Source organism: Leptonychotes weddellii, chromosome 12, assembly GCF_054177405.1.
Source record: "Leptonychotes weddellii isolate Sample4059 chromosome 12, ASM5417740v2, whole genome shotgun sequence".
NCBI classification, from domain to species: domain Eukaryota; kingdom Metazoa; phylum Chordata; class Mammalia; order Carnivora; family Phocidae; genus Leptonychotes; species Leptonychotes weddellii.
This window is the reverse complement of record NC_138380.1, coordinates 12,565,377-12,578,764: the sequence shown is the minus strand read 5'-3', so window position 1 is coordinate 12,578,764 and position 13,388 is coordinate 12,565,377. Positions and strand designations below refer to the sequence as shown.

General features: G+C 48.6%; 1 protein-coding gene and 1 long non-coding RNA gene across 3 annotated transcripts in view; one reads left to right on the top strand and one right to left on the bottom strand.

The window, feature by feature from the left end:
• The window catches only part of HIPK2 (homeodomain interacting protein kinase 2), a 176,391-nt gene extending 174,919 nt beyond the window's left edge, over positions 1–1,472 (bottom strand). For both annotated transcript variants that reach the window (XM_081800002.1, XM_081800004.1), the window contains exon 1: positions 1,247–1,472. In XM_081800002.1, coding sequence (XP_081656128.1) covers positions 1,247–1,265 — 19 coding nt within the window. In that variant the 5' untranslated portion in view covers positions 1,266–1,472. The remainder of the gene's footprint in view (positions 1–1,246) is intronic.
• A 481-nt stretch (positions 1,473–1,953) lies between these two features.
• Positions 1,954–5,481, top strand: LOC145716464 (uncharacterized). The gene is made up of 3 exons (XR_014139106.1): positions 1,954–1,990; positions 2,432–4,016; positions 4,450–5,481. It is a non-coding gene; the product is annotated as an uncharacterized LOC145716464 (long non-coding RNA).
• The last annotated feature ends 7,907 nt before the right edge of the window (positions 5,482–13,388 follow it).

Genomic DNA, 13,388 nt, shown 5'->3' with positions numbered 1-13,388 from the left:
TTAAATCTGCCTCTTGTAACAGAGATAAAACTATTAATGCGTTCCCTGTCTCACTGGCCAGCACTGTTCTCGGATTTATAGAAGGATTAAAACCTCCTCTCCCCGCCCCTCCTCTCTGCTCCACACAAACCCTTTCCCCTCTCATTTGCTATTTCACCCACAGAATATCTGAGCAAAAACCGAAAGAAAGCCAGATGGACCAACGTTAAAAGTATGTAAAGGCTGCTATTTCAATGATTTCATAAGAAAAACATTTTCACGATGAAATGACTGAAAAAATCGGGCACCCTTCGGTTTAAAATTCTTTCTACTACAAGCACACAAAAACACACCGAAGTGTAAAAACTTAGTTGATTCTGGTTTGATTTCTGGCTGGAAGCTGACAAGAACTGACTGAAGAGAAACGAAAGAGAGAGGGAGGGCAAGGGGAAGTGGAGTGCTTTTGCCCTCCGTTCTTTTCTTTCTTCCTAAAGACAGATCAGAAAAATGACCCCACGCCAGGTGAAGGTGCACCACGCAGGTTTACCCAGACCGACCAAGGAAAACGTCTCGGCCGCCCCCCCACCCCCGACTTGAAAACCTAAACTACATTTTCCCTTACACACGCTAATACGGGGAGATTTTAGCCAATTTCATTGTTCTGCCTGGGTCTGAAATGGACTTTTCCTCTGTACCCCCCTCTCATCACCTAGCCCCATACATTCCGATTCGACAGCCCCCCCCAAATCAGAGGCTCGCGGAGAATAAAGGAGTGTGGGGAGGGAGTGGAGAGCAGTGGAAAGGGGAGCCGTGGGGACAGAGTGGAAAGATCACCCTAAAGGTAATTTTCTTGGGGGGTGCGGGAGGAGGAGGAAAGCTAAACCGCATCACCTTTATTTATTCCAAATAAATGAAAAGCACAGTCACGGGTCTGTCTTTTCCCAGGCGCCCCCTCCCAATTTCTTTTCTTCGGGCAGTAGCCCACCCTCGCACCCCCCACCCCCCCCACCCCGGCCTCTTTCTCCACCCTGGAAATAAGATCCTGTTAAATTCCGGATCCCGGCCGTTCCGTGGGCAGGGGAGGGGGAGGCGGGGAGGGGTCGGGAGCCGGTTAAAGCCCCGGGGGTGGGGCGCCGGAGGCCGGGCGCCCGGGGGGCTGCGGGCCGGGGGCTGCCCGGCGAGGGGCCGCGGGCAGAACAAAGCTGCGGGGGCCGCGGCGGCCGGGCGGCTCTGGGCGAGCGGGGTCGGCGGGCCGGACGCCCCTTACCTTCGTACACGGGGGCCATCGGGGCCGGGGTGTCCGCGATTCATGGCAACGGAGAAGGGAACGCGGCGCGCGAGCTCGGCCCCCCCAGCCTCAGTCGGAATCTGCCATCTTGAGCCTGTGTCTCCGCTCTCGGCGCAGCCGGGGCCGCCAGCGCCCGCATCACCGCCTCACTTGGCCGGCGCCGGGGGAGGGGGCCGGGCGCCGCCGCCGCCGCCGCCGCCGCGGCCGGGGCCCTGCGCGGGGCTCCGGGCGGCCGGGCGGGCGGGCGCAGCGGCCGAGGCCGAGGGGCCGGGCGGCCGCGGCCCCCGAGCGGGTCCGCGGTGGGGCGGGAGCCGGGGCGGGCAGCGCGCGGCCAGTGCCCGGCCGGAGCTCAGCTCAGCATGGCTGTGTGTGGGGGCTTCGGCAAAAGTTGCACGGGAGGCGGAGGAGGGGCGGGCGGAGCCGGGAGGAGGGGCAGGGGCGGGGGGCGGGAGGCGGGGGCGGCGGGCCGAGCGCGAGCGAGCGAGCGAGCCGCGGAGCGCGGAGTCCGCGCGCAATCGAGCGCCGATGGCACGGATGCGAGGCGGGGAAGGCCGAGCCGAGGGCAGGAGCGGCGGGCCGGGGCGGGCGCGGGCGCGGGCGGGGCGTGGCGGGGCGGGGGGGCGCCGGTGGTGGTCGGGGCCGCCGCGAGGCTCGCGGGCAAGGTGCGCGCGGTGCACTTCCGACCGGCCGAAGACCGCGGGTCCGCAGAGGTGGCAGCCAGAAGTTTGTGTGCGCGCGCGAGCGGGGCGGGAGGGGAGGGGCGGGCAGGGGGCGCCGCCGGCGGAGAGTCTCGCCCGCCTCGCCCTGAGCTAGGTGTGGAATGAATGAAGGGAGGAGTGGGCGCTCGCCGGCCTCCGGGGAGAATGAGTGAGGGGAGGAGCTTTTGCAACCCACTGGGGGTCGGAGGTGCAGAGCCATTCCGCGCACGCCTCAGACAGGCAGCCCCCGGTGGTGGCTGAATCCCTGCGGGAATCTGGTTTGCACGCCACGCTCACGTCCGCGGAGTTCTGCGGGGCCCCGGCTCTGCCGCCTGGACCGTGGTTCCCAGGCCTCTGCTCTGCTCCTCGCGCTGCGATCCGGGCTTCAGCTAAACATCCTCCAAACTCTCCCCAGCCCAGAGTCTCTCCAGGTTCACTTCAGCTTCCCTCCTGGATTCTTTGATAGGATGCCTTGCCGTCGCCTCCAACCTCAGAAGACTGGAGTCCACGCTTAGGCAGTGTTTTTGAAGCTGTGGGTCGCGACACATGAACTGATCATAAAATTAGTTCAGTGGATGGCGACCCCCTTAAAAAAAAGCAATGGAGTAGACAATTATTAAGATCCATTCTCCTTAGTGAGGGTAACTATAGTTTCAGAATCCTTTTGTTTCAGTTATATATATTGGACAACTGTACAGACCATGATGTAAATTTTACTTCCTACTGTGGGTCAAGGGTCAAAAAAAGTTTAAAATCTGTACTTTGGGGGCTGTAAAGTAACGATCACTGTAACTTTCTTAAACACAAAGTCATGCTTTTCTCACTACTTCTTATCCTTCCCAAACTCCATACCCCGTGACGCTCCCCCACCCCCTCCCCATCGCCGAAAAAAGGCAAGCTTTTGCACACACTTACCTAGTTTGGGTGGTAGCGCATAGTTCCCCCTTCCTCTCAGGGTGACCTTTGACTCTGCCATTTTCTTCACCCCTATATCCAGTGCTACAATTCCTACTGCTTCTCTTAGCCTAATGTTATTCACATTTGCAGAATCCTAGACTACCATTGCTAGAAAAGGCCTCAGACACCATCTGGGTCAGGCCTCCCTTTTAGAACTGAAAAAGTGAGGCCCATAGAAGCCAAGCATATCGCCCACCGTTGTACACCATTCAATCTTACCGTCACGTCTTTTGGCTCCTTTGGTGGTCTTTGCTTCACACCATTCATTCACCCCTTCCTTTCTATCCCGCCTGCTGTCCTTAATTGGTCTCAGGCCAGTTCACCCTAAGAACTGTCACCTCCATAACACACAGTTCTGACTGGGCTGTGCTCCCTGCTCATGTCCTTCAAGGCATCAGCCTCTGCTGAGGTACCTACTTCCTTGGCTCTGAATCAAGGCAGGCAGGCCCCGACTTACCATTGCAAGTGCATGAGTTCAGCAAGTCACTGCCTCTCTAGCGAGACTGGTTTATTTGTGGTCTTCCTCCAGCCTTGCCTATCTGTGCCCAGCCGCTACTTTCCCACCAAGGGTGCCCTCTCTATCTTTTCTCTTTAACCAGATTCTCCACCTGTGCCCGACTTGGTTCCTCCACAAAACAGCCAGAGGCAACATGAGATTAAGATAGACCTGGGTTCAGAGCCCAGTTCTTCCACTTCCATAGCTGTGTGAACTTAGTCAAATTGCTTCTCCTCTCTGAGCTTCAGTTTCTGCATCTGCATTACGATGAGATAGTAATGATAAGTGTTCTTCCCTTGTAGCTCTAAGTGTCTATCATGACCTTTACTGTGTGGGTATTCTCTCTCTCTTCCCCTTTCCAGTGCTACCTAATAGAATTTGCTGCAGTGATGGAAATGTAACCATTTGTGGCTGTTGAGCACATGGAATGCGATTAACGTGCCCGAGGAACTGAACTTTCCATTTTCACAGCCACATGTGGCTGGTGGCTACCATGTTGGATGGTGCATCTCTAAACCGCATGTTCAGCAAGGGCAGAAGCCATGTTGATCTTGCTTGCCATTATATCCCCAGCAAGGAGCACATTGCGTGGCATAGGGTAGGTCCTGTACAAATATCCATGGGGTGATGACAGCCGCCATTTATTATGTGCATCAAGCACAACACTAAGAACTTGGTATAAGTAAGTTATTTTGTATAGTGCTCCCCACAGCCTCTGAGGTGGGATTGGATTGGAGATAGAACTTGTATAGAGTGCTGGCAGATAGCAGAGGTTCAATAAAAGGTGTTTGTTATTATTATAAAAAACTCCATGTGACCAATGTAAATGATTTTTTTTTTAGAGAGGAAGAGGGGAGGGGCAGAGGGAGAGAGAATCCCAAGCAGTCTCCAATCGCAGCACAGAACCCAACATGGGGCTCCATCTCACAACCCTGAGGTCATGACCTGAGCCGAAATCAAGAGTCTGATGCTTAACCTACTGTTTGTCATCCAGGTGCCCCAATCGAACTGATTTTTATCTCTTCTTCTAGGATTCCAGAACAGTTCCTGTCACACATGCTCTGCTGTCACATAGCACACCCCACCCTAGATGGCTGACTCTCCACTTCTGTGGAGGTGACCTGTCCCCACAACTGGGTTGGCAGCATCCTGGGGCAAGGTCCGTGGCATACTTGTCTGGATGTCTCTCAGCTCAGGGCTCGCGCTGATTCGTATTTAGTAATTGCCTCTCACTTCGTCCCAGTTGCTATCAAGCCATGAGTGATTCTAGGCAGTAGTACTCTCTGGAATATCTCCTCTGTCCTCCCCAAATTTGTATGTTGAAGTCCTAACCCCTGGTTCTTCAAAATGTGACTGTATTTAGAGATAGGGTCTTGAAAGAGGTAATGCAGTTAAAATGAGGTCATCCAATGGGCCTTAATCCAATATGACTGGTGTCCTTATGGGAAGAGGAGATTAAGACACAGACATGCAGAAGGAAGACCATGTGAGACACGGGGAGAAGGCGACCATGGACAAGCCAAGGGCAGAGTCCTTAGAAGAAACCAAACCTACTGACACTTTGATCTCAAACATCTATCCTCCAGAACTGCAAGAAAATAAATGTTGGTTGTTAAAGCCACATGGTCTGTGGTACTTTGGTATGACAGCCGTAGGAAACTAAGATACCCCCCAAGAAGGAGAATTAAAATGAAGAAAGATCACTTGTGTCACCTGAAAACATCTTAAGGGTGGTCTCCTTCCTATACACCCACTTTGGGCACAGAAAGCGAGTCCTGTGAAAGGAGAACAAGACGGAGCCATGCAGGTAAGATGGCCGTCTTCTCTTCAGACCACTAGGACTAAATTCTACCTGTGTGATGCTCAACTGCAGCAAAAAAACATTCAGTTGAGCTAGCAAAAATGGCGTCATGTAGGTGGGGAAATGTTACTTAAATGAATTTAGATTTTTTTCTCATGAATTGGCAGATTGATATGCCTATTTGTCTCCCTTCCCTTCTATGACTATAGAATTCGTGGTCTTCCTCCAGCCTTGCCTATCTGTGCCCAGCCGCTACTTTCCCACCAAGGGTGCCCTCTCTAACTTTTCTCTTTAACCCGATTCTCCACCTGTGCCCGACTTGGTTCCTCCACAAAACAGCCAGAGGCAACATGAGATTAAGAGAGACCTGGGTTCAGAGCCCAGTTCTTCCACTTCCACAGCTGTGTGAACTTAGTCAAATTGCTTCACCTCTCTGAGCTTCAGTTTCTGCATCTGCATTACGATGAGATAGTATCGTGGGAGCAGGGATATAAACCTAACAATGAACTGCCCCTGAAGGAGAGCGCGAGAGCAGGAGGGGGACAGAATCTGAGACACAGCCCCAAGGAGCACTAGTATTTGAAGTAAGGGAAGAGGGAAAAAAACTCCCTGTGGAGGAGGAGAGGGAAGGAGGACAATATCCCAGGGCAAAGACCACCGCATAGGGAGGTGTGGTCGGCAGCGCTCCGTGCTATTGAGAGATCAATGAGACATGCGGGGAGGCATCCACTGGATTTAGCAACAAGGTTACATCCGTGGCTCTGGTGAGGCTACTTATGGGGGAAATGTAGGGTTCTTAAATTCAGCCTGAAAAGAATGTACAGTGTTTTGATAGGTGGAGAATAGAGGGTGAGGAGGGTTATCAAGGCTCCAGAAGAGGGCACTAGAGAGTATTCCAGGAAGAGAGGTGCAACTGAAGTCACAGGGTGAGACAGTGAGCTGGCTCCAGGACCTAGCACATCTGGCTAGGTTAGTATGCACCGTATTACATTTATTTAATAAACACATTAGCACTTAGTGTTCTAAGAAGTTTACAGATATTCACCCATTTAATAAATCCTTTTTTCTTTTTGCACTACATGGAATTCTACATTGCCATAAGACCATGTAACTTTAGTGTCTTTTGAGAAATATTAACAAACGCAAGAGAACTGGAGAGGATTTAGTAGCCATCTATGTCAGTTACCTCTTCTCCATGTGTCTTTCTACGAATGGTATGAATCATATCTTTCTCAGGGCTGACCACACATGGGGGGAGTTTTGACCTGGTTTCAAGATCATTTTGCTTACAGGGCAAATGACAAATGTCTTTTCTTATTTAAGCCTACAGTTGTGAAAATGTGCAACATCCCAGTATCTTCAAGACCACAAGATGGAGGTATTTGTCTTTGGGGTGTATATCTTCAGGTGTTCGTGTCTTGTTATCACTCTCTGGGTGTTTTTAGTGTGATATCTGTGCAGGTTGTATCTTATCTGGACTTGGTATGCAATGCTCTCGTTTTCCAGCCTGGTCCTTCTTTCTGTGTTGGAGCCTCTGGTCTTGTCTTTGGAGGATACGCCTGGGGGGAGGCAGTTCACTTTCTCAGGATCTGTCTTCTGACGACCTACCTCTCTTGTGGTCTCTGGCTCTATGTATGTCTGTTTTTCTCTCTCTTGACAATGTATCTACCTCGTTTTCTTTTTCTGTGCATCTTCCTATCCCACACACAATTTCTTCTTTCTCTACTTCCCTCTCTTTTATGATTCATGTCTTAACAAGTCATAATATCAACCTACATTTGTTTTAGGTATTCTAAAGAAATCACTTCATATTTCTGCTTTAAACCTTTGATTGGCTTAAATGGTGCATTTTGTTATAGACTGGGGTTTAATAACTGCAAGACTCCCCAAACAAAGGCTTCAGTGGCAGGGCAGGATGCTGACAGAGGATGTGAAAGAGTAGAAATTGCATTCAAATTAGGAACAATAGGAGCTACAGCTTTAAGGGCAAAGGGTAGAGCAAGGCTTGGCAGGGTGAAGGGAAGCTGTGGAAATGGCAGTCTTGGAGAAATCGCACTGGCAAAATCAGGGGAATACAGAAACATCATTCATTTTCTGCTTCTGCTCCTAGAAGAAAAAAATGATCAGACACCTGATCGGGGATACAGGAAAGGCAAAGAGAGCCCGGAACGGCATTCGACAGAAAGGAGTTATGGCCAGAAGAATAAATTCCATCAGCCTACAAATGTGAAAGAAGCACAGAAGATGGGGTGATTCTGTTGGAGGTTTCAGGAATGGCAGATTAGGACAGATTTGCACCCAAGAAGCAGTTCAGAGAAGCAATCTAGCCCTGCAGAGAAATTTCCGTGATGAGGGGAGACGGGGAATAGCTCGGTTTGCCTGACATCAAGTCCAGGCTGACCATGGACAAACTAGGCAGAAATAGCATGGGGAGAAGCCCCCAGCTTGAGTGAATAGAGAAAAGAGGGTAGACACAGGAGAGCTCTTTCAAAAGCCTGAGGATCCTGTTAAGCCAAGTTAAGCCTAACTCACTGATTAATCCGTGGACCCATGCATTTCTGGACTGTGTCAACTTTGTATGCTAGAGTTCTCTCTCACTGGCATGAAAGAGCTTGCCCCTATGTGGCAACCCCTGGGCGGGCAGGGAGGGGGTGGCCCCAGTGGCAGAGGGCTCTCTGGGGCTGCCAGTGACCTCTCCCATGCCAAATCCCAGGCCCTTTCTCAGCCTCTCCTCTGCTTGATCTCTAAACAAACATTAGTTAGCCACTGTTAATCCCTTCATCCTTCTTGAACCAATCCCCTCCCTTGACTTCTCATAACAGTGCCCTTTTTAAATTTCCTTTCAACTTCCCTGGCCATTCCTTCTGTCTGTCTCTCTCTCTCTCTCTCTTTTTTTTTTCACCAAGAAATTCGATTCATCAGATGGTCAGTGCCTGACTGCATACTATGTGTCAGATTCTAGAGCAGGAGCTGGGAGTATAAAAGGGAATAAGCCACAGCCCCTGCTTTCAAGGAGCTCAAGTTCAAAACCACCAGGTAGAGTATAATACATTATAGCAAGTGCAACAGTAAAAGGATGCACATGGTCGAAAGCTAACACGAGGGACAAATGGCAAGGAGTGTGTTTACAAGGGTGTGAGGAGATGGCCTTTCTGTGCCCAAGAGCATGAATCCTGGCAGGGAGGAAGCATGTAGAAAGCCATGTGTGTCCGGGATCTGTCAGAAGTCAGAATATTGCTAAACACCAAGAACAAGGCCCAGGCAGTGATCAGGAACATGGCTGGAAGTAAAGGCAGAGTCTCATGTTGCCAGGACAAGGAATTTGTACTTTATTCTATATGCACCAGATGTGGGGTGAAAACGCGTTCAGTTTTGAACCTGTTGAGTTTAAGGTTCCTATGAGATATTCAGATAGGGATGCTCATTTGCCAAGTGAGTACAGGAGGCTGGAGCTCAGCCCAGAGTTTTTAATAAGAGATAGAAATGTTTTCTAGTCATCAGTGTATCATGGGTAGCTAATTCATAGGAGTGAGGTCACACAGGAAGAGGTTACTTGGTGTCAGTTCTCAAAGTTTGGTCCTTGGGTCACCTGCATCAAAACCCCAAAGGGACTTTCTAAAGATGCAGATTCTTCAGGCAGAACCCCAGGCCTACTGACTCAGGAATCTCTGGTGGGGGTGCCTGGAAATCTGCATTTAAAATTTACTCTCTAGGGGATACAGTTATAACAGAGGTATTCAACAGCCCCGATACGGACATCCACTGGTGTGAGAAACGAAGAAGCAAAAGGCTGACACTTGGAAGGGAGAGACCCAATCATTTAGGGGCTGTGTGGTTTCCTCTAGGGTTAAAGGTGCCAACCCAGAATCCTGACATCTTGGAGATGAGCCACTGACTTCCAGGCTTTTCGTTACGTGAGAGAAGCAAGGTCTTTATTCAGCCGCCTTTAGCTGGGCATCCTGTTCCTTGCCGCTAACAGCATCTTAATTAATATGAAGATTTTATTTATTTATTTGACAGAGAGAGACACAGCGAGAGAGGGAACACAAGCAGGGGGAGCGGGAGAGGAAGAAGCAGGCTTCCCGCGGAGCAGGGAGCCCGATGCGGGGCTTGATCCCAGGACCCCGGGATCACGACCTGAGCCGAAGGCAGATGCTTAATGGCTGAGCCACCCAGGCGCCCCGTATCTTAATTAATATAAAGAAGAATTTAATTTTGTGATTTCCAGATAGTGTTTCTTCATAGTCCGTGTGTAGATCTTTTAAAAACATTTCAACAGCCTCAAAGTATAATTTTTAAGAAACAAAAGCTCTTTGGCATACAGTTCTGAGGATTTTCACTGTACCTGTGAGAGGAATTTGAATTTTTAAAGAATTTCTCTTGAAATATGGCAGTATCTTCAGCTCGCGTTCCATTTGCCCTAGGTGATACATTTAATCAACATTCAGAAACTGCTGATTTGCTTATCTTTTCTGTAGGAGACATATACTGCCTGGCTGATTTGAGCCAGTTTGTCTGGTTGAGTTGGATGTTTAAATAGAGGGCAGAACAAAAAAGATTATATATATATATATACATATATACATATATTCATTCTTGGATTTCCTTGTGCTCTTTTGACATTGTTTTGTTGACTCCAAACTTCTGAATTTTAAATGCTATGTTAAATAACCACCAAGAGAGGGGGGCGCCTGGGTGGCTCAGTTGGTTAAGCGACTGCCTTCGGCTCGGGTCATGATCCTGGAGTCCCGGGATCGAGTCCCGCATCGGGCTCCCTGCTCGGCGGGGAGTCTGCTTCTCCCTCTGACCCTCCTCCCTCTCATGCTCTCTGTCTCTCATTCTCTCTCTCTCAAATAAATAAATAAAAAATCTAAAAAAAAAAGAAAAAAAAATAACCACCAAGAGGGGAAGGTGGTGAGCAGCAGGGAAGGGCCAGAGTTCTTACATCAGATAATAGGCTGGCATAGCTGGGTGCCTGAGTCTGAGCTTAGGGCAAAGCCAGGGCCAGCTGAGGATGGGTGAGGTTCAACAGGGCATTAGGTATGAGATTGACCCCGCCCACCTTATTTAGTATTGCAGCCTATCCCCCCTCCCCCATTGTCCTCCACTGCACCTCGTTTCCCCTTACCTGGTGGTCTTACTTAACCTTTTTTGGTTTGTGAATTCCTTTGGCAGTCTAGTGGAGCCTAGGGACCCCTTCTCACAGCACTGTTTTTAAGTGCATTAAAAAAAATACATATAGTTACCAAAGAAACTAATGATACTGAGATACAGTTACCAAATATATTTTTCTTTATTGATACATTAAACAGCTACATGTAACTGCGGGTCCAATAGCTACAAAGTAGTGATGAGTATAAACAATAGTTCAAGGTACTTGTAACAATGTCGATATAATGTAAAAATACCTGTAACTTCCACTGGTAACAAACTCATAGCTACTGCAATTAGGTGTCCAGCTGCCTACAGTCAGATTCGAAGGTTTAAGGTTAATGGGAATAAAGAAGTCATTTTTTTCCCCACCCAAGTTCGCAGACCCCCGAACTCCACCCACTCTAGGATAGAATCCCTGTCCGTGTCCTGTTCTGCTATTTCTGCATAGTATTTTCATCTTCCAACATCATATATTATTTACTTATCTTTTAAGTTCTTTTTTTTTTTTATTGTCCGAGTCTCCCTATTAAAATGCAATATCCACGAAGTCAGGAGTCTTTGTCTGTTTTACTCACTGATGTGTCCCGAGTGTCTAAACAGTTCCCAGCATTTACTGGAAACTTCATAAAATACTGGTCAATGAAGAAGACCAGAATGCACCAGCATCTGAGTCAGGACAGGGTGGTAAAGAGTTCTCTTGTCTTCTCTCTCATTTCTCTTTCTCCTCTCTTCCTTCTCTGTTTTCCAACCTCTTTCTTTCACCTGTACAAACTCTCTCTCTTTTCCTTTCTTTCTTATTATCCTCTTTCCATTTCTCATTCAAGAAATTCATTCGACAAATGACTGTCACCCTGGGTGACTCAGTCAGTTAAGCATCTGACTCTTGATTTGGGCTCAGATCATGATCTCAGGGTCATGAGACTGAGCCCTGCATCAGGCCCTGTGGTCAGCTCTGAGTCTGCTTGAGATTCTCTCTCTCCTTCATCCTGTGCCCCTCCCCCCACTCTAAATGAATAAATAAATAAAATCTTAAAAAAAGAAAAATTTATTCAACAAGGACCTACTAAGAATACAATTGTGACAAGAGAGACCCAGACCTGGGGCTCCTAGAGCTCAGCACCCACTAGGCAATGGCTAAGAACATGGCCTTTGGAGTTATGCCAACCCAAGTTCAATGTCTGCCTCTACATCACACTTGCTGTCTGACCATGGACAAATCTCTTAACCTCTCGGTGACTTAGTTCTTTTACACCATTTGGTCACTCATCAATTAACCATTAGAGGGCTTACTATGTGCCTGACATTGTGCTAGGCACTTGCAGTCTAAAGGGGAGCGAGACCAGGAAACACACAGTGGTATGACAAGTGCTCTGATGGACAAAGGACAAATGCTATAAGAGGGTAACTCTTGATATCTTGAACCCTGTGAAGTCTGGTCATAGTCAAGAACAGTTCATGAGCTCCAGCTAATTTCAAATGAAGTCCATTGTTTTTGCATTTCTGAAACAACACTAAATGGAATTCACGTTCATAGTGCATGATGCATAGTGCATTATTAAATCTTCCTTTATTCCACCCCAGACTTCATTTCCTTCTCCCAGGCACTCCAGGATCTCATCGTGCAGATTGACTTAAATTCTTACCTTCCCTTTGGAGTAGAAGGAAGGGGGTGGGGCAGAAATATCAGGGCTGAAGATTTCAGGGTTCTCTTTGGTAGGCAGCAGAGAAGAGAGGGCTGTGCAGGCCCCCTTCGCACTAATTTTGCCCAGACACAGTAGCACACAGGATGGTGTGGACATCCTGAAGGAAGTGGAATGTAAGCCACACCCTGAAAGATGAGGAGGGAAGGGGAGAGTTCCTGGAAGCAAGGAGGTCTGGAAAACAAGAGATCTTAACCCTTACCTGAGGGAAATTCAGTCTGCCTAGAGCATAAGGGAGGAATAGGAGGTGGGCCAGAGGAAGAGTGATGGGGCAGGTGGATTGGAGAGGTCAGAGGGGTTAGGGGGCCAAGTCACACAAGCCCTTATAGACCTCATCAAAGAGTGGGATATTTCAAGAGATAATGGGAAATGAGGGAGTGACAAGATCCAGTTGAGGTTTTAAAAGCCCCTGTTGGCTGCAGAGTGGGAATATGTTGGAGGGTCACAAGACTGGGAGACAGGGAGGCCTGGGCACAGGGATGGCAACAGTTAGGAGAATGACTGTCTTCAAGACTCATTCCAGAGTTGGAATCTGCAGGACTTAATGACTCTTTAGAGGGGGGAGGGTAAATGTTAGGAGTTAAACTATGCCCACCCCCACAAAACAAGACATGTTGAAATCTTAACCCCCATTACCTCAAAATGACTTTATTTGGAAATTGGGCCATTGTAGATATAATTCGCTAAATTAAGATGAAGTATACTGGGGGCGCCTGGGTGGCTCAGTCAGTTAAGCATCCGGCTCAGGTCATGATTTCAGCGTCCTGGGATCAAGTCTCATGTTGGGCCCCCTGCTCAGTGGGGTGTCTACTTGTCTTCCTCTCCCTCCACCCCTCCCCCTGCTCTCTCTCTCTCAAACAATAAATAAATCTCTCTTAAAAAAAAAAAAAAAAGATGAAGGTGTACCAGAGTAGAGTGGGCCCTAATCCAATATAAGTGGCATCTTTGTAAGAAGACAGCAGGTGAAGGCAGAGACACAGGGAGAATGCCATGTGAAGACAGAGAATTGGAGAGTTGTGCCTATAAGCCGAGGAAGGCCAGAGAGGGACAGAAAACCTCCAGAAGCTAGGAAGAGGCAAGGATGCATTCAGGGGAGTGTTGCTCTGCTTGATTTCAGACTTCTAGCCTTCAGAGCAGTGAGACAATAAAGTTCTGGTGTTTAAGCCATTCCATTTGTGGTACTTTGTTTCAGCTGCTCAAGGAAACCATGCCAGTACGGTGAATATTTAGGCTACTCTGAACTTATTATTATAAATGGGACAGAGGAAGAAGAGTTGGGGATGAACAAACAATATGAATGAAAAATTACAAGGAA